The sequence below is a fragment of the Oncorhynchus gorbuscha genome, linkage group LG05, assembly GCF_021184085.1.
Source record: "Oncorhynchus gorbuscha isolate QuinsamMale2020 ecotype Even-year linkage group LG05, OgorEven_v1.0, whole genome shotgun sequence".
NCBI lineage: Eukaryota > Metazoa > Chordata > Actinopteri > Salmoniformes > Salmonidae > Oncorhynchus > Oncorhynchus gorbuscha.
This window is the reverse complement of record NC_060177.1, coordinates 39,039-63,238: the sequence shown is the minus strand read 5'-3', so window position 1 is coordinate 63,238 and position 24,200 is coordinate 39,039. Positions and strand designations below refer to the sequence as shown.

At 42.9% G+C, this 24,200-nt stretch overlaps 1 protein-coding gene across 3 annotated transcripts in view; it reads right to left on the bottom strand.

Moving 5' to 3' along the window:
- LOC124035432 (isocitrate dehydrogenase [NADP], mitochondrial-like) overlaps positions 1-24,200 on the bottom strand; it is an 84,755-nt gene extending 60,555 nt beyond the window's left edge. For 2 of the 3 annotated variants that reach the window (XR_006838734.1, XM_046348880.1), the window contains exons 1-2: positions 23,895-24,200; positions 20,274-20,365 (exon numbers count right to left, since the gene is read on the bottom strand). Coding sequence is in view for 2 of the 3 variants with exons in the window: in XM_046348880.1 (XP_046204836.1) it covers positions 20,274-20,365; positions 23,895-24,012 (210 nt within the window). In the remaining variant the exon portion in view is untranslated. The remainder of the gene's footprint in view (positions 1-20,273; positions 20,366-23,894) is intronic. The other variant, XM_046348879.1, reaches the window with a different exon arrangement.

Sequence of the window (24,200 nt, the reverse complement as noted above, 5' to 3'; positions counted from 1 at the left end):
TTGAGGAATGTGGAAATTAACAAATTTCCGGGGTGGCTGTAGAAAAGGCCCATGGAGTTGGTGGAATACTCCTTTAATTCATTGCCATTTACTCAGCTGGGCCAGGGGCGCTTTAATTAGGTCAGGTGGAAATGTCCTACAGATCTCAACTCCATAAAAGGAGGAAATTGCCATCGCCTGATCTCGCTGCTTTCTCTTCCCTAACTCCATCTGATCCAGAAGTTCTGTGCGTCCATGAATCCACGTAAGTCCACCGACTCTTACCTTTCATCTGAATGATCTGTGGTGATCGGGAGAGTGGGCCATTCAGTTATTGTTTATAGTTATCACCGCGGATGAGCGCGGCTTGGAGCGCACGCTTCAAACATATTGTGTAATGTGAATTGTCAATGATCACGGCCCTACAGATCCTCATAGGCCAATTACACAATCGATATGGTTCATGTGTATTGAAATTAATTATATGTACACATGAAGACTATTGAAAGCGTGAAATGAGAAACGTCATTGTTTGCTAACTGATTGACTTTGATCATGGGGATTATAGATTGTATAACCATTCACTGTTTGTATTCTTTCATGATTTATGATAAATAGTTATGAGCCTAAATGACTCGCGGATGATTACTATTGACTTCTTAATGAACTGGACTGTTGAATTCCCTAACTTATGTTAATAATGACTGCTATGATTTGATCTTTGATTATGAATTTGATTGTATACATGTTATTTGTTTCCTTTGTGATGCAGCACAGACTACTCAGTAAATATACCACTTTATGGTTAAAGGAATTCCTGCCTCAGTCTCATACATTCCTCTGTCACCTGACACGTGACCACCTGTTCACCTTCACTGTCAGTCATCCTACCTGTCCAGCAACCCACACAGATTCCACTAATCTTTCAATGGTGTATAGTACTGTTAGAGTGGTCAGGACAGTGGTCCATGGTGTATAGTACTGTTAGTGGTCAGGACAGTGGTCCATGGTGTATAGTACTGTTAGTGGTCAGGACAGTGGTCCATGGTGTATAGTACTGTTAGTGGTCAGGACAGTGGTCCATGGTGTATAGTACTGTTAGAGTGGTCAGGACAGTGGTCCATGGTGTATAGTACTGTTAGTGGTCAGGACAGTGGTCCAGGACAGTGGTCCATGGTGTATAGTACTGTTAGTGGTCAGGACAGTGGTCCATGGTGTATAGTACTGTTAGTGGTCAGGACAGTGGTCCATGGTGTATAGTACTGTTAGTGGTCAGGACAGTGGTCCATGGTGTATAGTACTGTTAGAGTGGTCAGGACAGTGGTCCATGGTGTATAGTACTGTTAGTGGTCAGGACAGTGGTCCATGGTGTATAGTACTGTTAGTGGACAGGACAGTGGTCCATGGTGTATAGTACTGTTAAGTGGTCAGGACAGTGGTCCATGGTGTATAGTACTGTTATCAGGACAGTGGTCCATGGTGTATAGTACTGTTACAGTGGTCCATGGTGTGCATACTGTTAGTGGTCAGGACAGTGGTCCATGGTGTATAGTACTGTTAGAGTGGTCAGGACAGTGGTCCATGGTGTATGTACTGTTAGTGGTCAGGACAGTGGTCCATGGTGTATAGTACTGTTAGTGGGCAGTGGTCAGGACCAGTGGTCAGGACAGTGGTCCATGGTGTATAGTACTGTTAGAGTGGTCAGGACAGTGGTCCATGGTGTATAGTACTGTTAGTGGTCAGGACAGTGGTCCATGGTGTATAGTACTGTTAGTGGTCAGGACAGTGGTCCATGGTGTATAGTACTGTTAGTGGTCAGGACAGTGGTCCATGGTGTATAGTACTGTTAGTGGTCAGGACAGTGGTCCATGGTGTATAGTACTGTTAGTGGTCAGGACAGTGGTCCATGGTGTATAGTACTGTTAGTGGTCAGGACAGTGGTCCATGGTGGTCAGTGGTCAGGACAGTGGTCCATGGTGTATAGTACTGTTAGTGGTCAGGACAGTGGTCCATGGTGTATAGTACTGTTAGAGTGGTCAGGACAGTGGTCCATGGTGTATAGTACTGTTAGTGGTCAGGACAGTGGTCCATGGTGTATAGTACTGTTAGTGGTCAGGACAGTGGTCCATGGTGTATAGTACTGTTAGTGGTCAGGACAGTGGTCCATGGTGTATAGTACTGTTAGAGTGGTCAGGACAGTGGTCCATGGTGTATAGTACTGTTAGTGGTCAGGACAGTGGTCCATGGTGTATAGTACTGTTAGAGTGGTCAGGACAGTGGTCCATGGTGTATAGTACTGTTAGTGGTCAGGACAGTGGTCCATGGTGTATAGTACTGTTAGTGGTCAGGACAGTGGTCCATGGTGTATAGTACTGTTAGTGGTCAGGACAGTGGTCCATGGTGTATAGTACTGTTAGTGGTCAGGACAGTGGTCCATGGTGTATAGTACTGTTAGTGGTCAGGACAGTGGTCCATGGTGTATAGTACTGTTAGAGTGGTCAGGACAGTGGTCCATGGTGTATAGTACTGTTAGTGGTCAGGACAGTGGTCCATGGTGTATAGTACTGTTAGTGGTCAGGACAGTGGTCCATGGTGGACAGTGGTCCATGGTGTATAGTACTGTTAGTGGTCAGGACAGTGGTCCATGGTGTATAGTACTGTTAGTGGTCAGGACAGTGGTCCATGGTGTATAGTACTGTTAGAGTGGTCAGGACAGTGGTCCATGGTGTATAGTACTGTTAGTGGTCAGGACAGTGGTCCATGGTGTATAGTACTGTTAGAGTGGTCAGGACAGTGGTCCATGGTGTATAGTACTGTTAGAGTGGTCAGGACAGTGGTCCATGGTGTATAGTACTGTTAGAGTGGTCAGGACAGTGGTCCATGGTGTATAGTACTGTTAGTGGTCAGGACAGTGGTCCATGGTGTATAGTACTGTTAGTGGTCAGGACAGTGGTCCATGGTGTATAGTACTGTTAGTGGTCAGGACAGTGGTCCATGGTGTATAGTACTGTTAGTGGTCAGGACAGTGGTCCATGGTGTATAGTACTGTTAGAGTGGTCAGGACAGTGGTCCATGGTGTAGTACTGTTAGTGGTCAGGACAGTGGTCCATGGTGTATAGTACTGTTAGTGGTCAGGACAGTGGTCCATGGTGTATAGTACTGTTAGTGGTCAGGACAGTGGTCCATGGTGTATAGTACTGTTAGTGGTCAGGACAGTGGTCCAGGACAGTGGTCCATGGTGTATAGTACTGTTAGTGGTCAGGACAGTGGTCCATGGTGTATAGTACTGTTAGTGGTCAGGACAGTGGTCCATCAGGACAGTGGTCCATGGTGTATAGTACTGTTAGTGGTCAGGACAGTGGTCCATGGTGTATAGTACTGTTAGTGGTCAGGACAGTGGTCCATGGTGTATAGTACTGTTCCATGGTGTATAGTACTGTTAGTGGTGGTCAGGACAGTGGTCCAGTGGTCCATGGTGTATAGTACTGTTAGTGGTCAGGACAGTGGTCCATGGTGTATAGTACTGTTAGTGGTCAGGACAGTGGTCCATGGTGTATAGTACTGTTAGAGTGGTCAGGACAGTGGTCCATGGTGTATAGTACTGTTAGTGGTCAGGACAGTGGTCCATGGTGTATAGTACAGTGGGACAGTGGTCCATGGTGTATAGTACTGTTAGTGGTCAGGACAGTGGTCCATGGTGTATAGTACTGTTAGTGGTCAGGACAGTGGTCCATGGTGTATAGTACTGTTAGTGGTCAGGACAGTGGTCCATGGTGTATAGTACTGTTAGTGGTCAGGACAGTGGTCCATGGTGTATAGTACTGTTAGTGGTCAGGACAGTGGTCCATGGTGTATAGTACTGTTAGTGGTCAGGACAGTGGTCCATGGTGTATAGTACTGTTAGTGGTCAGGACAGTGGTCCATGGTGTATAGTACTGTGGTCAGGACAGTGGTCCATGGTGTATAGTACAGTGGTCAGGACAGTGGTGTATAGTACTGTTAGTGGTCAGGACAGTGGTCCATGGTGTATAGTACTGTTGTGGTCAGGACAGTGGTCCATGGTGTATAGTACTGTTAGTGGTCAGGACAGTGGTCCATGGTGTATAGTACTGTTAGTGGTCAGGACAGTGGTCCATGGTGTATAGTACTGTTAGAGTGGTCAGGACAGTGGTCCATGGTGTATAGTACTGTTAGTGGTCAGGACAGTGGTCCATGGTGTACAGTACTGTTAGTGGTCAGGACAGTGGTCCATGGTGTATAGTACTGTTTGTGGTCAGGACAGTGGTCCATGGTGTATAGTACTGTTAGTGGTCAGGACAGTGGTCCATGGTGTATAGTACTGTTAGAGTGGTCAGGACAGTGGTCCATGGTGTATAGTACTGTTAGTGGTCAGGACAGTGGTCCATGGTGTATAGTACTGTTAGTGGTCAGGACAGTGGTCCATGGTGTACAGTACTGTTAGTGGTCAGGACAGTGACTTATCAATGGCTCCTGGACTCATAGGAAGTCCACTATGTGCAGCTCACTCTGCACTATCAGCTCCAATGTAAATAACATGAGGAAGTCTACTTCTGATAAGCTTCCCAGTAAAACCATTAACATCAATCAAACCCAGAAAGGTGATAAACAATAGCCCATATTAACATAAACATCCTGAGAAACAAAGTTCATGAAGTCAATAACTTGCTTGTAACAGATGACATTCATATTCTGACTATCTCTGAAACTCACTTAGATAATACCTTTGATACAGTGGTAGCAATACATGGTTATAAGATCTACAGAAAATGCCAATGGGGGCGGTGTTGCGGTCTATATTCATTCCTGTAAAACTTAGATAGACTTAGATCTTAAATACTGTTGAAGTCATATGACTACAGGTTCATCTGCCTCACCTAAAGCCCATTCTGGTGGGAAGCTGCTATAGACCACCAAGTGTTAAGTCAGTATCTGAATAATGTTAAATTTATATTTTTACATTAATCTCCTAGCTTGAAAAAGTGGTAGAATTAGCTAAATAAGTTACCATATAATGAGTCTTGACGGCTATTTCGCAAAAATCTCCGACAACATGCCCAATAGAACTACTAAGAAGTCGACCAAAACCACCACCCCTGTGGATGTGCATGAGGAGCTAGCTAACGTTAGCAAAGCTAACACCATTGCGGATCCAGGCACAATGGACCTGGTGATTCAAAAGATGACTGATAACATTACTAAAGTGAGCGATGCTAAGATAAGAACGGTCTTGGAAGCAATAGCAGGCCATTCAGCTGAAATACAGAGGGTTGTGAAACGTGTTGTTGAGGCGGAAGGAAGAATTGCTGCAGTGGAAACTTCAACTACATCTATGGACGCTAAGATAAAAGCACTTGAGAAACAGGTGCGCGAAATGACGGAGCACATTGACGACTTGGATAAGCGAGGGCGCAGATGCAATATTCGTGTTGTGGGATTCCCGGAAGATTCTAAAGGGACACGTTCAGTAAAATTCTTTGAGGAATGGATCCCTGGCTACCTACAAATGGACACTAAGGCTGGTCGTGTGAAGCTGGACAGAGCCCATCGCTCTCAAGCACCGATACCCGGTCCCAATCAGCGCCCACGGCCGGTGGTTCTAAAGTTCCACAACTTCACCGACAAGCAGCGCGTCATAGAAACATCGGCTCTGATGGTAGTCAACCTAAAAGTCCAAAGGTCTCATTCTTCAATGATTATTCCACTGCGGTTGTACGAAGATGCAAAGCGTTTGATGAGGCGAAGGCTCGACTCAGGAGAATGAAGACTACGCACTGTTGTACCCGACCACATTGAAGATTATGGTCAACGGATCACCTAAAAAGCTCTACACACCTGAAGAGGCTGCTGCGTTTATTGACTCTCTCGGGTAAATAACTTTAAGCTGCACCTCCACAGCATTGAATAACTTTGTTTATTTTTGGTTGAATCTGATCATGAAACAGTGGTGTGAGTCCTCATGTACTCCGGCTCAGTAATATTCGTATCTTTATTATTTTTCTTGCTAAAGTAATAGCCACTATAGCTCAGGCTGAGATATGTGTGAATCCATATTGGTGCCCAGGCTTGGTTTTAGGTGGAAGAGCCTCAATCTTCTTCTATTGATTTTCTTTTCCATATATATAAAGGATGAGGCTATTGAGCGGCAATGCGGACTTAAGAGTCTACATTGGAGAGTTGAAATCCCTGTATGTTAGCTAGTGGGAAAACCCCCTTTTGGATCTTTACATGTTTAATTTTTGGGTTTAGTATAGTTCGACTTCAGGGTTCATATCGTTTGTTTATGCTCAGTGAGATGGAGGAGAGTTCAACACATGGAAAAAGGTACCACCCCACTTTTACAGTAGGATCCAGTCTGGATATTGAATGGTCAAGATGCAATGGCAGATAACAGACTGCGTGTATGTACATGGAACATTAGAGGGAGCCATAACCCCATTAAAAGGAAGAAGGTACTGTCTTTTTGAAAAAATAAAATATTGATATTGCCCTGTTGCAAGAAACCCATTTGGATGATAAGGAGCACCTGAAATTACAACAAGGAGGGTTTGGTCAAGTGTTTTTCTCATCATTTACATCCAGACGTAGAGGGGTAGCAATTCTGGTGAAAAAGAATTGTGTGAAAGATAAATTTGGTCGCTTTGTTATAATTCATGGTACTTTACAAGGGCAGAACATTTCCATAATGGATATTTACTTCCCCCCTGCTCACCCCCCTGATTTCCTCACTAAGGCATTTCTAGACTTTTCAGAATTAAACTCGGACACTGCAGTGGTTGGAGGAGATTTTAACTGCTTGTTGAACCCCCTTATTGATAAGTTTCCCAGCGGTATAGCTTCACTCTCTCCTCAAGCTAAGTCACTTAAAGCTATTTGTGATGATCTGGGGTATGCGGATGTCTGGAGAGCTTTTCATCCCTCCAACAGAGAGTTCACTTTTTTCTCTGCACCTCATGGATGTCAGACTAGAATAGATTATTTTTTTATGCCCAGGTCATCTTTGCAGTCTGTTTTATCTGCTAGGATAGGAAGCATAGTCATATCTGATCATGCTGAGGTGATCCTGGACATAAAACTCAACGGGGCATTCAATCGGTCAAGACATTGGAGGTTGAACACAACCATTCTTAAAGACCATACATTCACATCATATTTTATAACAGAGTTTAAAGCATTTTTCTCTATTAAGTCTCAATCAACAGATAACCCCTCGCTCCTTTGGGAGACCTGTAAAGAGTATGCCAGGGGTCTGATTATGTCATACACAGCTACTAAGAGACCTGTAAAGAGTATGCCAGGGGTCTGATTATGTCATACACAGCCACTAAGAGACCTGTAAAGAGTATGGCAGGGGTCTGATTATGTCATACACAGCCACTAAAAGATGGAAAAAGCATGAAAAGCAAAAAATGTTAAGAGGGTGAATTAGGAACTAAAGAGAAAGACTACATTAAAATGCCCACTCCAGCCCTATTAAAGGAAATATCAGTCATTAGATCAACGTTAGACTCTCTCCTAACACAGGACGCTGAAAAGAAAATGAGATTTGTCAGGCAAAAGCTATATGAACATGGCGATAAGCCAGGAAAGTACTTGGCATACCTAGATAAAAAGAGAGCTGACTCTCAGTCAATTGCTACTATTACTGATTCTGATGGTAATCATTTCTATGAAAATAAAATGATAAGTGACTCATTTAAGAAATTTTATACAAACCTTTATGCCTCAGAACTACCCAAATGAATGGAGAACTTCTTTTGTAAGATTGAGCTCCCTACTATCTCCGAAGAACAGAGGTCCCTCCTCAATGCCCCTATTACCAAGGAAGAGATAATGTTCGCAATTAAGAATCTGCAAAATGGTAAGGCCCCAGGACCAGATGGGTTTTGTAGTGAGTTCTATAAAGAGTTCCATGGCCTGATCCTTGAGCCATTGCGTGATATGTTTAACCACTCATTTTCAAATGACCAACTCCCTCAAACGCTGAGAGAAGCCAACATTTCACTTATTCTCAAAAAGGGAAAATGTCCAGAGTCTTGTTCCTCGTACAGGCCAATTTCCCTTCTGAATGTGGATAGAAAATTGCTTTCTAAAATTCTAGCCACAAGATTAGAGGACTCACTGCCACTAATTGTGAAAGGAGACCAAACTGGCTTCATTAGGGGCCGTAAGTCATGCAACAATGTCAGGAGGCTTCTTAATGTGATTCAAGCCTACCAACAAAGTGCTGTGGATGGTCTTGTGCTCTCCCTAGATGCTGAGAAAGCATTTGATCGTGTGGAGTGGTCTTACCTATTATTTGCTATAAATAGATTTGGTCTGGGGGACAACTTTATAAAATGGGTGAAAGTTTTATATGATGATCCTCAGGCTGCTGTCCTTACTAATGGACTAAGGTCAAATAGCTTCTCTATACACAGAGGTACCAGACAGGGCTGTCCTTTATCCCCTCTCCTCTTCTCTATACACAGAGGTACCAGACAGGGCTGTCCTTTATCCCCTCTCCTCTTCTCTATACACAGAGGTACCAGACAGGGCTGTCCTTTATCCCCCCTCCTCTTCTCTATACACAGAGGTACCAGACAGGGCTGTCCTTTATCCCCTCTCCTCTTCTCTATACACAGAGGTACCAGACAGGGCTGTCCTTTATCCCCCCTCCTCTTCTCTATACACAGAGGTACCAGACAGGGCTGTCCTTTATCCCCCCTCCTCTTTGCACTCATTATGGAACCACTGACCGAGGCCATCAGGGTAACGCCTGCTATACAGGGGCTGCTCATTGGTGATGTTCACCATAAAATAAGCTTGTATGCTGATGATGTCCTGATATTCATCTCTAGTCCATAGACTTCAATTACATCTCTTATTAATATTATTGAATTATTCAGCGGATTCTCAGGCTACAAGATTAACCTTACTAAGTCAGAGGCTATGCCACTTGGTAGCCTACACTCTGTACCTAATACTTCTCCCCCCTTCCCTTTTAAATGGTCTCCCTCAGGTTTCATGTATCTGGGTATATTTGTAACTCCTAAATCCCAGCAAATGTACAAATCCAATTTTGTTCCCTTGTTTGATACAATAAGACAGGATCTGGAGCGCTGGAACTCTCTCCCGATTTCTTGGTTGGGTAGAATATCCCTCTTGAAAATGAACATTTTACCTAGACTACTTTACCCAATCCAAATGATCCCAGTATTACTCTCCAATAAGGTAATAAAGGATGTAAATGGATGGCTAAGTTCCTTTATATGGAGAAAAACGCAAGCCAGGACTTAAGATGGCAATATTGCAGCTGCCAAGTTCTATGGGCGGCTTGGACCTGCCCAATATCAGGTTCTATCAATGGTGTGCCCACCTTTGTTATATTTCTGACTGGATCACAAATGATGACTCCTCTATTTGGTTAGACATTGAGACTTCCCTTTCAAAATACCCCTTACAGGATCTTTTATTTTTCAGAAGTTTCAAGTCTGTAGAAGATCACTGCAATAATCCCTTTACACTTAACAGACTCAAAGTATGGAGGTCAGTTCAACGCTTCCTGGGAAGGTCCAAACTAACCTCTGCTCTTACCCCAATTCTTAACAACCCATATTTCAGTCCAGGATTGCTGGATGCTGGCTTTAACTTATGGCTTAATAGGGGCATACACAGGCTAAATGACTTATTTGCTGATACGATTTTGTTGTCATTTGAGCAGATGGTCAAGAAATATCGACTCCCAAAGCAGTACTTTTTCCGCTTCCTACAAGTAAGACATTATATTCTGAAGAGCACCACCTTAATTGGTAACCCTGATGTGTCTGTCATTGAAAGAATGCTTTTTTTCCCCCACAAAGGAAAATGTCTGTAAGTCTGTTTTATGATACTTTAAGGTCCTTTTCTGCTGTCAACACACAGAGGGTGAAACAAGTGTGGGAGAAAGAATTGTCTGTTACTATTGACGAAGAGATGTGGGAGGACATTTATAAAAACAATATCTATATGTAATCGTACTTGAGCAATCCAATTAAGAATAATACAGAGATTGCATATATCCCCAAATCGCAGACATGCTTTTAGCCCCACTTCCTCTTCCCCTCAGTGTCTTAAATGCAAAACTGATACAGGCACCCTAACACATTGTTTATGGTCATGCACCAAAATACAAAGATACTGGTCTGGTGTTCTGCAAGAAATTGAAAAGATCCTAGGGGTTGATCTAGAGTTGGACCCAGTTTCTTTACTGTTAGGTCTCCCTAGTAGGCATGTTACTTCTGTGGGTAAAGGGAGGCTTTACAACATCCTTACCTTCGCTGTGAGGAAAAACATCCTTTTACAGTGGATTAGTGATAAGGTTCCTTCTATTAAAGATTGGCATAAGATACTATTTGAATGGGTGCCTCTGGAATATCTGACATGTTGTAACGATTTTGACTTGAGGTTATTATTTATAGGGGTGCCAGGTAGGTTGTGCCTACCAGAGAAAACATTGGTTTCTCCTTTTAGTTTGGGTGGGAATGAGTCCCATCTGGTCCGTCAAGTCTACACCAATACAAAGGACTTATGTAAAAGTCAGGATGGAAATAAACTTTTCATAAACCCTTAAAACATTGGAAAGAACTTCAAAAACAACTATTCTTTTGCGTGGGTTGTAATAGCAACAACAATGATTACACCCACACATATAATAATACCTCGGGCCTAAAAAGAGTCGGTAAAGGAGTTCAGTGAACTCAAGTGACTTTTGTCACGCAATGTTTGTCCGTTCATTCAGTGTAGTGTAAACCCAGTATTAAACATACCATCAATATAACAATTATTTTACCATAGAACTTAAAGCGTATCAACTCTTACTAAGTCCTCAAATACAACTAACTACATAAATCATCACAGTATACCTCACATCAAAACAAATGAAATACCGTATACAAAAAGGTGGTAGTCAGTCGGTCAGTCAGACAATCCAATCCGCCAATAGATCTACAGCGGAGAAAGGCCACGAAGAACAGAGAGGTGTAGTCCAGGGACGCAAAGAGTGGATCCCATCCTGGGTAAACTCTATTAGGCAACAAAACACGTTTAACGGCAACAAAACAACAGAATAGAGAAGCTTCGGGAACTGAGGGTTGAACACATCCGCAGTCACGTCTCCATCACAACCCCACTTTTGCGCAGCTGATGCTGGCTATTTAATTGGGAATTAAAGGGAAAGCGCCCTATTGGAAGGAGCTGCACTGAGACGGTTCAGAAAAATTCAGGGCCGTCACAATGTACATTGCATTGCATTCTAAAACAGACCAGTTCTACAAAGTATGGGAACCTTATCTAAATTACCTAGAACCTGAGGTATCAGCTATTATGCTGCAAGGATTCTCTTAGAATGGTGGGGATCTATGTATTTCAGAACTACACGGTACGTTCCATGTGTGGAACCTAACCTCTTGGTTTAAACTGAGCTTTTTTGTTTAATTTCTGTTTGTAAGTTTGTTTAAAATGTATGTATTGAGAGACGCAATGATGGTGATGGGGTGAGAGAAGCACCGAGTGGGAAGAGGAAAATGGTGTACGTATGTATGGGTGTGTATGTGTGTGCGCGTATGTATGCGTATGTGTGTGTATATGCATGGGTATATGTATGTGTGTGTATGTATGGGTATGTATGTATGTGTATATATATGCGCGTAGATATGTGTAAGTGGGTGCTGTTTTTCTTGTTTTTTTCTGCGTGCTTTGTCTCTGTTGTTGTATCTCTCAATATGGGTGAAAATTGTGAAATTCCAATAAAAATACTGTTACAAAACAATAAAAAGACACCTTGGGTCTGACAACCTAAATGAAAAATTACTGAAGATAATAGTGGATGATATTGTCACTCCTATTTGCCATTTTTTCATTATAAGCCTACTAGAAAGTGTGTGCCCTCAGGATTAGAGGGAAGCTAAAGTCATTCCGCTACCTAAGAATATTAAAGCACCCTTTACTGGCTCAAATAGCCGACCAATCAGCCTGTCACCAACCCTTAGTAAACTTTTGGAAAAAATAGTGTTTGACCAGACACAATGCTATTTCACAGTAAACAAATTGACAATGGACTTTCAGCACGCTTATAGGGGAGGACCTTCAACAAGCACAGCACTTACACAAATTACTGATGATTGGTTGAGAGAAATGTATAATGAATAAATTGTGGGGGCTGTTTTGTTAGACTTTTGACATTATCGATCATAGCCTGCTGCTGGAAAAACGGATGTGTTATGGCTTTACACCCCCTGCTAGATTGCAGATTTTTTTTCCCTTTATTTAACCAGGCAAGTCAGTTAAGAACAAATTCTTATTTTCAATGACGGCCTAGGAACAGTGGGTTAACTGCCTGTTCAGGGGCAGAACGACAGATTTGTACCTTGTCAGCTCATGTGATCAGGTGCCACAAAGAGGGACTTTACAGTTGGTTCAGAACAGGGCAGCATGGTTGGCCCTTAAAAGTACACGGGGAGCTAACATGAATGATATGCATGTCAATCTCTCATGGCTCAAAGTGGAGGAGAGATTGACTTCATCACTACTTGTCACACCTGGACCTTCCGGTTACTAGTCCAACGCTCTAACCACTAGGCTACCGTGCCGCCCCGGATAAAGACTTGTCTAATAGAGCACAGAGGGTGTTCTTTAACCTCTCCAAACAAAATCCAGGTAGAATCGGGAATTCCCCAGGGCAGCTGTTTAGGCCCCTTTCATTTTCAATCTTTAGTAATGACATGCCACTGGCTTTAAGTAAATGTATGTCTATGCATGCGGCTGACTCAACACTATACACGTCAGCTACTACAGTGACTGAAATGACTGGAACACGTTTTATTTTATATTATTTAACTACGCAAATCAGAACACATTCTTATTTTACAATGACGGATTACCCCGGCCAAACCATCCACTGACCCGGACGATGCTGGGCCAATTATGCACCGCCCTATGACACTCCCAATCACGGCCGGGTTGAGATACAGCCCGGGATCGAACCAGGGTCTTTAGTGATGCCTCTAGTACTGAGATGCAGTACCTTACACCGCTGCGCCACTCGGGAGCCCCAACACTTAACAAAGAGCTGCAGTTAGTTTCAGAATGGGTGGCAGGGAATAAGTTAGTCCTAAATATTTCCAAAACTAAAAGCATTGTATTTTGGACAAACATTTCACTAAACCCTAAACCTCAACTAAATCTTGTAATGAATAATGTGGAAATTGAGAAAGTTGAGGTGACATAACTGCTTGGAGTAACTCTGGATTGTAAACTGTCATGGTCAAAACATATTGATACAACAGTAGCTAGGATGGGGAGAAGTCTGTCCATAATAAAGCGCTGCTCTGCTTTCCTAACAACACTATCAACAAGGCAGGTCCTACAGGCCCTAGTTTTGTCACACCTGGACTACTTTTCAGTCATGTGATCAGGTGCCACAAAGAGGGACTTTACAGTTGGTTCAGAACAGGGCAGCATGGCTGGCCCTTAAAAGTACACGGGGAGCTAACATGAATGATATGCATGTCAATCTCTCATGGCTGAAAGTGGAGGAGAGATTGACTTCATCACTACTTGTTTTTGTAAGAAGTATTGACATGCTGAATGCACTGAGCTGTCTGTTTAAACTATTAGCACACAGCTCGGACATTCATGCATGCCCCACAAGACATGCCACCAGAGGTCTCTTCACAAGTTCAGAACAGACTATGGGAGGCGCACAGTACAACATAGAGCCATGACTACATGGAACTCTATTCCACATCAGGTAACTGATCCAAGCAGTAGAATCAGATTTTTTTTAAAGGAAAAAATAGACCTTATGGAGAAGCAGGGACTGTGAAGAGAAACACACACAAAGATACAGACATGCATACAAGCGCTAGCACACAAAATCTACACACAGGTCAATTGTAATATTGTTGTATGGCGGTATTATACATTTTGTATTGTAGATATGTAGTGTTAGAGTTAGGGTTAGAGCTCCATGGTGTACAGTAGAGTTAGGGTTAGAGCTCCATGGTGTACAGTAGAGTTAGGGGTTAGAGGTCCATTGTGTACAGTAGAGTTAGGGGTTATAGGTCCATGGTGTATAGTAGAGTTAGGGGTTAAAGGTCCATGGTGTACAGTAGAGTTAGGGGTTAAAGGTCCATGGTGTATAGTAGAGTTAGATGTCCATGGTGTAGAGTTAGGGGTTAAAGGTCCATGGTGAACAGTAGAGTTAGGGGTTAGAGGTCCATGGTGTACAGTAGAGTTAGGGGTTATAGGTCCATGGTGTACAGTAGAGTTAGGGTTAGAGCTCCATGGTGTATAGTAGAGTTAGGGGTTAGAGGTCCATTGTGTACAGTAGAGTTAGGGGTTATAGGTCCATGGTGTATAGTAGAGTTAGGGGTTAAAGGTCCATGGTGTACAGTAGAGTTAGGGGTTAAAGGTCCATGGTGTATAGTAGAGTTAGATGTCCATGGTGTAGAGTTAGGGGTTAAAGGTCCATGGTGAACAGTAGAGTTAGGGGTTAGAGGTCCATGGTGTACAGTAGAGTTAGGGGTTAGAGGTCCATGGTGTACAGTAGAGTTAGGGGTTAGAGGTCCATGGTGTACAGTAGAGTTAGGGGTTATAGGTCCATGGTGTACAGTAGAGTTAGGGTTAGAGCTCCATGGTGTACAGTAGAGTTAGGGGTTAGAGGTCCATGGTGTACAGTAGAGTTAGGGGTTATAGGTCCATGGTGTATAGTAGAGTTAGGGGTTAAAGGTCCATGGTGTACAGTAGAGTTAGGGGTTAAAGGTCCATGGTGTATAGTAGAGTTAGATGTCCATGGTGTAGAGTTAGGGGTTAAAGGTCCATGGTGAACAGTAGAATTAGGGGTTAGAGGTCCATGGTGTACAGTAGAGTTAGGGGTTAGAGGTCCATGGTGTACAGTAGAGTTAGGGGTTAGAGGTCCATGGTGTACAGTAGAGTTAGGGGTTAAAGGTCCATGGTGTACAGTAGAGTTAGGGCTTAGAGGTCCATGGTGTACAGTAGAGTTAGGGGTTAGAGGTCCATGGTGTACAGTAGAGTTCGGGGTTAGAGGTCCATGGTGAACAGTAGAGTTAGGGTTAGAGCTCCATGGTGTACAGTAGAGTTAGGGGTTAGAGGTCCATGGTGTACAGTAGAGTTAGGGGTTAAAGGTCCATGGTGTACAGTAGAGTTAGGGGTTAAAGGTCCACGGTGTACAGTAGAGTTAGGGGTTAAAGGTCCATGGTGTACAGTAGAGTTAGGGGTTAAAGGTCCATGGTGTATAGTAGAGTTAGATGTCCATGGTGTAGAGTTAGGGGTTAGAGGTCCATGGTGTACAGTAGAGTTAGGGGTTAGAGGCCCATAAGGAGAGTTAGGGGTTAGAGGTCCATTGTGTACAGTAGAGTTAGGGGTTATAGGTCCATGGTGTATAGTAGAGTTAGATGTCCATGGTGTAGAGTTAGGGGTTAGAGGTCCATGGTGTACAGTAGAGTTAGGGGTTGGAGGTCCATGGTGTACAGTAGAGTTAGGGGTTACAGGTCCATGGTGTACAGTAGAGTTAGGGGTTAGAGGTCTATGGTGTACAGTAGAGTTAGGGGTTAGAGGTCCATGGTGTACAGTAGAGTTAGGGGTTAGAGGTCCATGGTGTAGAGTATAGTTAGGGGTTAGAGGTCCATGGTGTACAGTAGAGTTAGAGGTCCATGGTGTACAGTAGAGTTAGAGGTCCATGGTGTACAGTAGAGTTAGGGGTTAGAGGTCCATGGTGTACAGTAGAGTTAGGGGTTAGAGGTCCATGGTGTACAGTAGAGTTAGGGGTTAGAGGTCCATGGTGTACAGTAGAGTTAGGGGTTAGAGGTCCATGGTGTACAGTAGAGTTGGGGGTTAAAGGTCCATGGTGTAGAGTAGAGTTAGGGGTTAGAGGTCCACGGTGTACAGTAGAGTTAGGGGTTAGAGGCCCATAAGGAGAGTTAGGGGTTAGAGGTCCATGGTGTACAGTAGAGTTAGGGGTTAGAGGTCCATGGTGTACAGTAGGGTTAGAGGTCCACGGTGTAGAGTTAGGGGTTAGAGGTCCATGGTGTACAGTAGAGTTGGGGGTTAGAGGTCCATGGTGTACAGTAGAGTTAGGGGTTAGAGGTCCATGGTGTACAGTAGAGTTAGGGGTTAGAGGTCCATGGTGTACAGTAGAGTTAGTGGTTAGAGGCCCATAAGGAGAGTTAGGGGTTAGATGTCCATGGTGTAGAGTATAGTTAGGGGTTAGAGGTCCATGGTGTACAGTAGAGTTAGGGGTTAGAGGTCCATGGTGTACAGTAGAGTTAGGGGTTAGAGGTCTATGGTGTACAGTAGAGTTAGGGGTTAGAAGTCCATGGTGTAGAGTATAGTTAGGGGTTAGAGGTCTATGGTGTACAGTAGAGTTAGGGGTTAGAGGTCCATGGTGTAGAGTATAGTTAGGGGTTAGAGGTCTATGGTGTACAGTAGAGTTAGGGGTTAGAGGTCCATGGTGTACAGTAGAGTTAGGGGTTAGAGGTCTATGGTGTACAGTAGAGTTAGGGGTTAGAGGTCCATGGTGTACAGTAGAGTTAGGGGTTAGAGGTCCATGGTGTAGAGTATAGTTAGGGGTTAGAGGTCCATGGTGTACAGTAGAGTTAGAGGTCCATGGTGAACAGTAGAGTTAGAGGTCCATGGTGAACAGTTAGTCCATGGTGTAGAGTAGTTAGAGGTCCATGGTGTACAGTAGAGTTAGTTAGAGGTCCATGGTGTACAGTAGAGTTAGGGGTTAGAGGTCCATGGTGTACAGTAGAGTTAGGGGTTAGAGGTCCATGGTGTAGAGTATAGTTAGGGGTTAGAGGTCCATGGTGTACAGTAGAGTTAGAGGTCCATGGTGAACAGTAGAGTTAGAGGTCCATGGTGAACAGTAGAGTTAGAGGTCCATGGTGAACAGTAGAGTTAGGGGTTAGAGGTCCATGGTGTACAGTAGAGTTAGAGGTCCATGGTGTACAGTAGAGTTAGGGGTTAGAGGTCCATGGTGAACAGTAGAGTTAGGGGTTAGAGGTCCATGGTGTACAGTAGAGTTAGGGGTTAGAGGTCCATGGTGAACAGTAGAGTTAGGGGTTAGAGGTCCATGGTGTACAGTAGAGTTAGGGGTTAGAGGTCCATGGTGTACAGTAGAGTTAGAGGTCCATGGTGAACAGTAGAGTTAGGGGTTAGAGGTCCATGGTGTACAGTAGAGTTAGAGGTCCATGGTGAACAGTAGAGTTAGGGGTTAGAATTCCATGGTGAACAGTAGAGTTAGGGGTTAGAGGTCCATGGTGTAGAGTAGAGTTAGAGGTCCATGGTGAACAGTAGAGTTAGGGGTTAGAGGTCCATGGTGAACAGTAGAGTTAGGGGTTAGAGGTCCACGGTGTAGAGTAGAGTTAGAGGTCCATGGTGAACAGTAGAGTTAGGGGTTAGAGGTCCATGGTGTACAGTAGAGTTGGGGGTTAAAGGTCCATGGTGTAGAGTAGAGTTAGGGGTTAGAGGTCCACGGTGTACAGTAGAGTTAGGGGTTAGAGGCCCATAAGGAGAGTTAGGGGTTAGAGGTCCATGGTGTACAGTAGAGTTAGGGGTTAGAGGTCCATGGTGTACAGTAGAGTTAGGGGTTAGAGGTCCACGGTGTAGAGTTAGGGGTTAGAGGTCCATGGTGTACAGTAGAGTTGGGGGTTAGAGGTCCATGGTGTACAGTAGAGTTAGGGGTTAGAGGTCCATGGTGTACAGTAGAGTTAGGGGTTAGAGGCCCATAAGGAGAGTTAGGGGTTAGATGTCCATGGTGTAGAGTATAGTTAGGGGTTAGAGGTCCATGGTGTACAGTAGAGTTAGGGGTTAGAGGTCCATGGTGTACAGTAGAGTTAGGGGTTAGAGGTCCACGGTGTAGAGTTAGGGGTTAGAGGTCCATGGTGTACAGTAGAGTTAGAGGTCCATGGTGTACAGTAGAGTTAGAGGTCCATGGTGAACAGTAGAGTTAGAGGTCCATGGTGTACAGTAGAGTTAGGGGTTAGAGGTCCATGGTGTACAGTAGAGTTAGGGGTTAGAGGTCCATGGTGTACAGTAGAGTTAGGGGTTAGAGGTCCATGGTGTACAGTAGAGTTAGGGGTTAGAGGCCCATAAGGAGAGTTAGGGGTTAGATGTCCATGGTGTAGAGTATAGTTAGGGGTTAGAGGTCCATGGTGTACAGTAGAGTTAGGGGTTAGAGGTCCATGGTGTACAGTAGAGTTAGGGGTTAGAGGTCTATGGTGTACAGTAGAGTTAGGGGTTAGAAGTCCATGGTGTAGAGTATAGTTAGGGGTTAGAGGTCCATGGTGTACAGTAGAGTTAGGGGTTAGAGGTCCATGGTGTACAGTAGAGTTAGGGGTTAGAGGTCCATGGTGTACAGTAGAGTTAGGGGTTAGAGGTCCATGGTGTAGAGTATAGTTAGGGGTTAGAGGTCCATGGTGTACAGTAGAGTTAGGGGTTAGAGGTCCATGGTGTACAGTAGAGGTCCATGGTGTACAGTAGAGTTAGTTAGGTCCATGGTGTAGAGTATAGTTAGGGGTTAGAGGTCCATGGTGTACAGTAGAGTTAGGGGTTAGAGGTCCATGGTGTACAGTAGAGTTAGGGGTTAGAGGTCCATGGTGTACAGTAGAGTTAGGGGTTAGAGGTCCATGGTGTACAGTAGAGTTAGGGGTTAGAGGTCCATGGTGTACAGTAGAGTTAGGGTTAGAGTTCCATGGTGTACAGTAGAGTTAGGGGTTAGAGGTCCATGGTGTACAGTAGAGTTAGGGGTTAGAGGTCCATGGTGTACAGTAGAGTTAGGGGTTAGAGGTCCATGGTGTACAGTAGAGTTAGGGGTTAGAGGTCCATGGTGTACAGTAGAGTTGGGGGTTAGAGGTCCATGGTGTACAGTAGAGTTAGGGGTTAGAGGTCCATGGTGTACAGTAGAGTTAGGGGTTAGAGGCCCATAAGGAGAGTTAGGGGTTAGAGGTCCATGGTGTACAGTAGAGTTAGGGGTTAGAGGTCCATGGTGTACAGTAGAGTTAGGGGTTAGAGGTCCATGGTGTAGAGTAGAGTTAGGGGTTAGAGGTCCATGGTGTACAGTAGAGTTAGGGGTTAGAGGTCCATGGTGTACAGTAGAGTTAGGGGTTAGAGGTCCATGGTGTAGAGTATAGTTAGGGGTTAGAGGTCCATGGTGTACAGTAGAGTTAGGGGTTAGAGGTCCATGGTGTACAGTAGAGTTAGGGGTTAGAGGTCTATGGTGTACAGTAGAGTTAGGGGTTAGAAGTCCATGGTGTAGAGTATAGTTAGGGGTTAGAGGTCTATGGTGTACAGTAGAGTTAGGGGTTAGAGGTCCATGGTGTAGAGTATAGTTAGGGGTTAGAGGTCTATGGTGTACAGTAGAGTTAGGGGTTAGAGGTCCATGGTGTACAGTAGAGTTAGGGGTTAGAGGTCTATGGTGTACAGTAGAGTTAGGGGTTAGAGGTCCATGGTGTACAGTAGAGTTAGGGGTTAGAGGTCCATGGTGTAGAGTATAGTTAGGGGTTAGAGGTCTATGGTGTACAGTAGAGTTAGAGGTCCATGGTGTACAGTAGAGTTAGAGGTCCATGGTGAACAGTAGAGTTAGAGGTCCATGGTGTACAGTAGAGTTAGGGGTTAGAGGTCCATGGTGTACAGTAGAGTTAGGGGTTAGAGGTCCATGGTGTACAGTAGAGTTAGGGGTTAGAGGTCCATGGTGTACAGTAGAGTTAGGGGTTAGAGGTCCATGGTGTACAGTAGAGTTAGGGGTTAGAGGTCCATGGTGTACAGTAGAGTTAGGGGTTAGAGGTCCATGGTGTACAGTAGAGTTAGGGGTTAGAGGTCCATGGTGTACAGTAGAGTTAGGGGTTAGAGGTCCATGGTGTACAGTAGAGTTAGGGGTTAGAGGTCCATGGTGTACAGTAGAGTTAGGGGTTAGAGGTCCATGGTGTACAGTAGAGTTAGGGGTTAGAGGTCCATGGTGTACAGTAGAGTTAGGGGTTAGAGGTCCATGGTGTACAGTAGAGTTAGGGGTTAGAGGTCCATGGTGTACAGTAGAGTTAGAGGTCCATGGTGTACAGTAGAGTTAGGGGTTAGAGGTCCATGGTGTACAGTAGAGTTAGGGGTTAGAGGTCCATGGTGTACAGTAGAGTTAGAGGTCCATGGTGTACAGTAGAGTTAGAGGTCCATGGTGTACAGTAGAGTTAGGGGTTAGAGGTCCATGGTGTACAGTAGAGTTAGAGGTCCATGGTGTACGACAGTACCTTCTCCTTGATGAACTCCCAGATGATCCTTGTCATCTCATCTCCATCCATTTCCACCACCGGCTGGTTCACCTTGATACGCTTAACTGCATCTAAAACCATTAAACATTAAACCATTTTTACAGTAACATTTGAAACCATTAAACACATTACAGTAACATCTGAAACCATTAAACATCAAACACATGATTACAGTGACATCTGAAACTATTAAACATTAAACACATGATTACAGTGACATCTGAAACCATTAAACACATGATTACAGTGACATCTGAAACCATAAAACATTAAACACATGATTACAGTGACATCTGAAACTATTAAACACATGATTACAGTGACATCTGAAACCATAAAACATTAAACACATGATTACAGTGACATCTGAAACTATTAAACACATGATTACAGTGACATCTGAACCTATTAAACACATGATTGTGTTACAGGAAGGCCATAAAGATCATCAAGGACATCAACCACCCGAACCACTGCCTGTTCACCCCGCTATCATCCAGAAGGCGAGGTCAGTACAGGTGCATCAAAGCTGGGACCGAGAGACTGAAAAACAGCTTCTATCTCAAGGCCATCAGACTGTTAAATAGCCACCACTAACATTGAGTGGCTGCTGCCAACACACTGTCATTGACACTGACCCAACTCCAGCCATTTTAATAATGGGAATTGATGGGAAATGATGTAAATATATCACTAGCCACTTTAAACAATGCTACCTTATATAATGTTACTTACCCTACATTATTCATCTCATATGCATATGTATATACTGTACTCTACAACATCGACTGCATCCTTATGTAACACATGTATCACTAGCCACTTTAACTATGCCACTTTGTTTACTTTGTCTACACACTCATCTCATATGTATATACTGTACTCGATACCATCTACTGTATGCTGCTCTGTACCATCACTCATTCATATATCCTTATGTACATGTTCCTTATCCCCTTACACTGTGTATAAGACAGTAGTTTTGGAATTGTTAGTTAGATTACTTGTTGGTTATCACTGCATTGTCGGAACTAGAAGCACAAGCATTTCGCTACACTCGCATTAACATCTGCTAACCATGTGTATGTGACAAATAAAATTTGATTTGATTTGATTTGATTTTGATTACAGTGACATCTGAAACCATTAAACAATAAACACATGATTACAGTGACATCTGAAACTATTAAACACATGATTACAGTGACATCTGAAACCATTAAACACATGATTACAGTGACATCTGAAACCATTAAACATTAAACACATGATTACAGTGACATCTGAAACCATTAAACACATGATTACAGTGACATCTGAAACCATTAAACACATGATTACAGTGACATCTGAAACCATTAAACACATGATTACAGTGACATCTGAAACCATTAAACACATGATTACAGTGACATCTGAAACTATTAAACACATGATTACAGTGACATCTGAAACCATTAAACACATGATTACAGTGACATCTGAAACCATTAAACACATGATTACAGTGACATCTGAAACCATAAAACATTAAACACATGATTACAGTGACATCTGAAACCATTAAACACATGATTACAGTGACATCTAAAACCATTAAACACATGATCACAGTGACATCTGAAACTATTAAACACATGATTACAGTGACATCTGAAACTATTAAACACATGATTACAGTGACATCTGAAACTATTAAACATTAAACACATGATTACAGTGACATCTGAAACCATTAAACACATGATTACAGTGACATCTGAAACCATTAAACACATGATTACAGTGACATCTGAAACCATTAAACACATGATTACAGTGACATCTGAAACCATTAAACACATGATTACAGTGACATCTGAAACCATTAAACACATGATTACAGTGACATCTGAAACCATTAAACACATGATTACAGTGACATCTGAAACCATTAAACACATGATTACAGTGACATCTGAAACTATTAAACACATGATTACAGTGACATCTGAAACCATTAAACACATGATTACAGTGACATCTGAAACCATTAAACACATGATTACAGTGACATCTGAAACCATTAAACACATTACAGTAACATCTGAAACCATTAAACACATGATTACAGTGACATCTGAAACCATTAAACACATGATTACAGTGACATCTGAAACCATTAAACACATTACAGTAACATCTGAAACCATTAAACACATGATTACAGTGACATCTGAAACCATTAAACACATGATCACAGTGACATCTGAAACCATTAAACACATGATTACAGTGACATCTGAAACCATAAAACATTAAACACATGATTACAGTGACATCTGAAACCATTAAACACATGATTACAGTGACATCTGAAACCATAAAACATTAAACACATGATTACAGTGACATCTGAAACCATTAAACACATGATTACAGTAACATCTGAAACCATTAAACACATGATTACAGTGACATCTGAAACCATTAAACACATTACAGTAACATCTGAAACCATTAAACACATGATTACAGTGACATCTGAAACCATTAAACACATGATTACAGTAACATCTGAAACCATTAAACACATGATTACAGTGACATCTGAAACCATTAAACACATGATTACAGTGACATCTGAAACCATTAAACACATGATTACAGTGACATCTGAAACCATTAAACACATGATTACAGTGACATCTGAAACCATTAAACACATGATTACAGTGACATCTGAAACTATTAAACACATGATTACAGTGACATCTGAAACCATTAAACACATGATTACAGTGACATCTGAAACCATTAAACACATGATTACAGTGACATCTGAAACCATTAAACACATTACAGTAACATCTGAAACCATTAAACAATAAACACATGATTACAGTAACACATTATTACAGTAACACATTTTTACAGTAACATGTTATTACAGTAATATCTGAAACCATTAAACACATTATTACAGTAACATGTTATTACAGTAACACACTGTCTGGTCCACCTTGATGTGTTCAGCTGCATCTGGAAACACCAGGTCATATTAAACATTAAAAACATGCATTATTACTACAGTATATTAACACATGACACCATGTCAGATTCAGAACAGACAACCCCTCCCCCCCACCCTACCCCCTCAGCCTTAAAAGGTATCCAACAGCATTCATATACTGTCTGGACTTTGGCACCTGGCATAAATTATGCCAGTACATTATACCGTTGTTGAATTGTAATTGTATGTATTGAGTTCGCCTACAATGTGTGATGTGACAATGTTAATTCTGTTTTTTTTTTTGACATTCTACATATAACACAGTTTGTCAACTTTTACAATATTCCAAATCCCCATAATTTCACAGTTCCCACCATATGTTCTGATGCCACGACATCGCATTGCTGTGACACAAACAATACGACGTAACAAATCAAAGGTCACTCCTGCACATCCACTACTTTGTAGCAAAGCCAAAACTTTGAATATAAAATACATTGGCAATGTATACTCTGAACAGATGAATCTATTCCATGCGAGGACGACTGTGCAGTGAAACCAGGCTACCTTAGCAGCTAGAGGAGTTTTGGTTCAGTTTAAAGACTCACAGTTTCTGTGTCGCAGACTCTGGCACACGGCGGCAGCAGGCGCAAACATAGCAGGGTTTTCGGTAAACGTCGCTCCATACCTCGAGACGGAGGACAGAACCCTCAGGTATCCCGTCATGGTTCACCGGAGAGACGGTTATGACCACGAGGACAGGTCTTATATGAATGAATACCCGACAGCCGGTAAATAAATGAGGCTATGTATATTTTATGGGCGTCCGTCCGTTATATTCAACACACTTAAGCGTCACCAATCAAGTTTCCATCCAACCATTTCATGCAGATGAATGACCTGACCTATGAAAA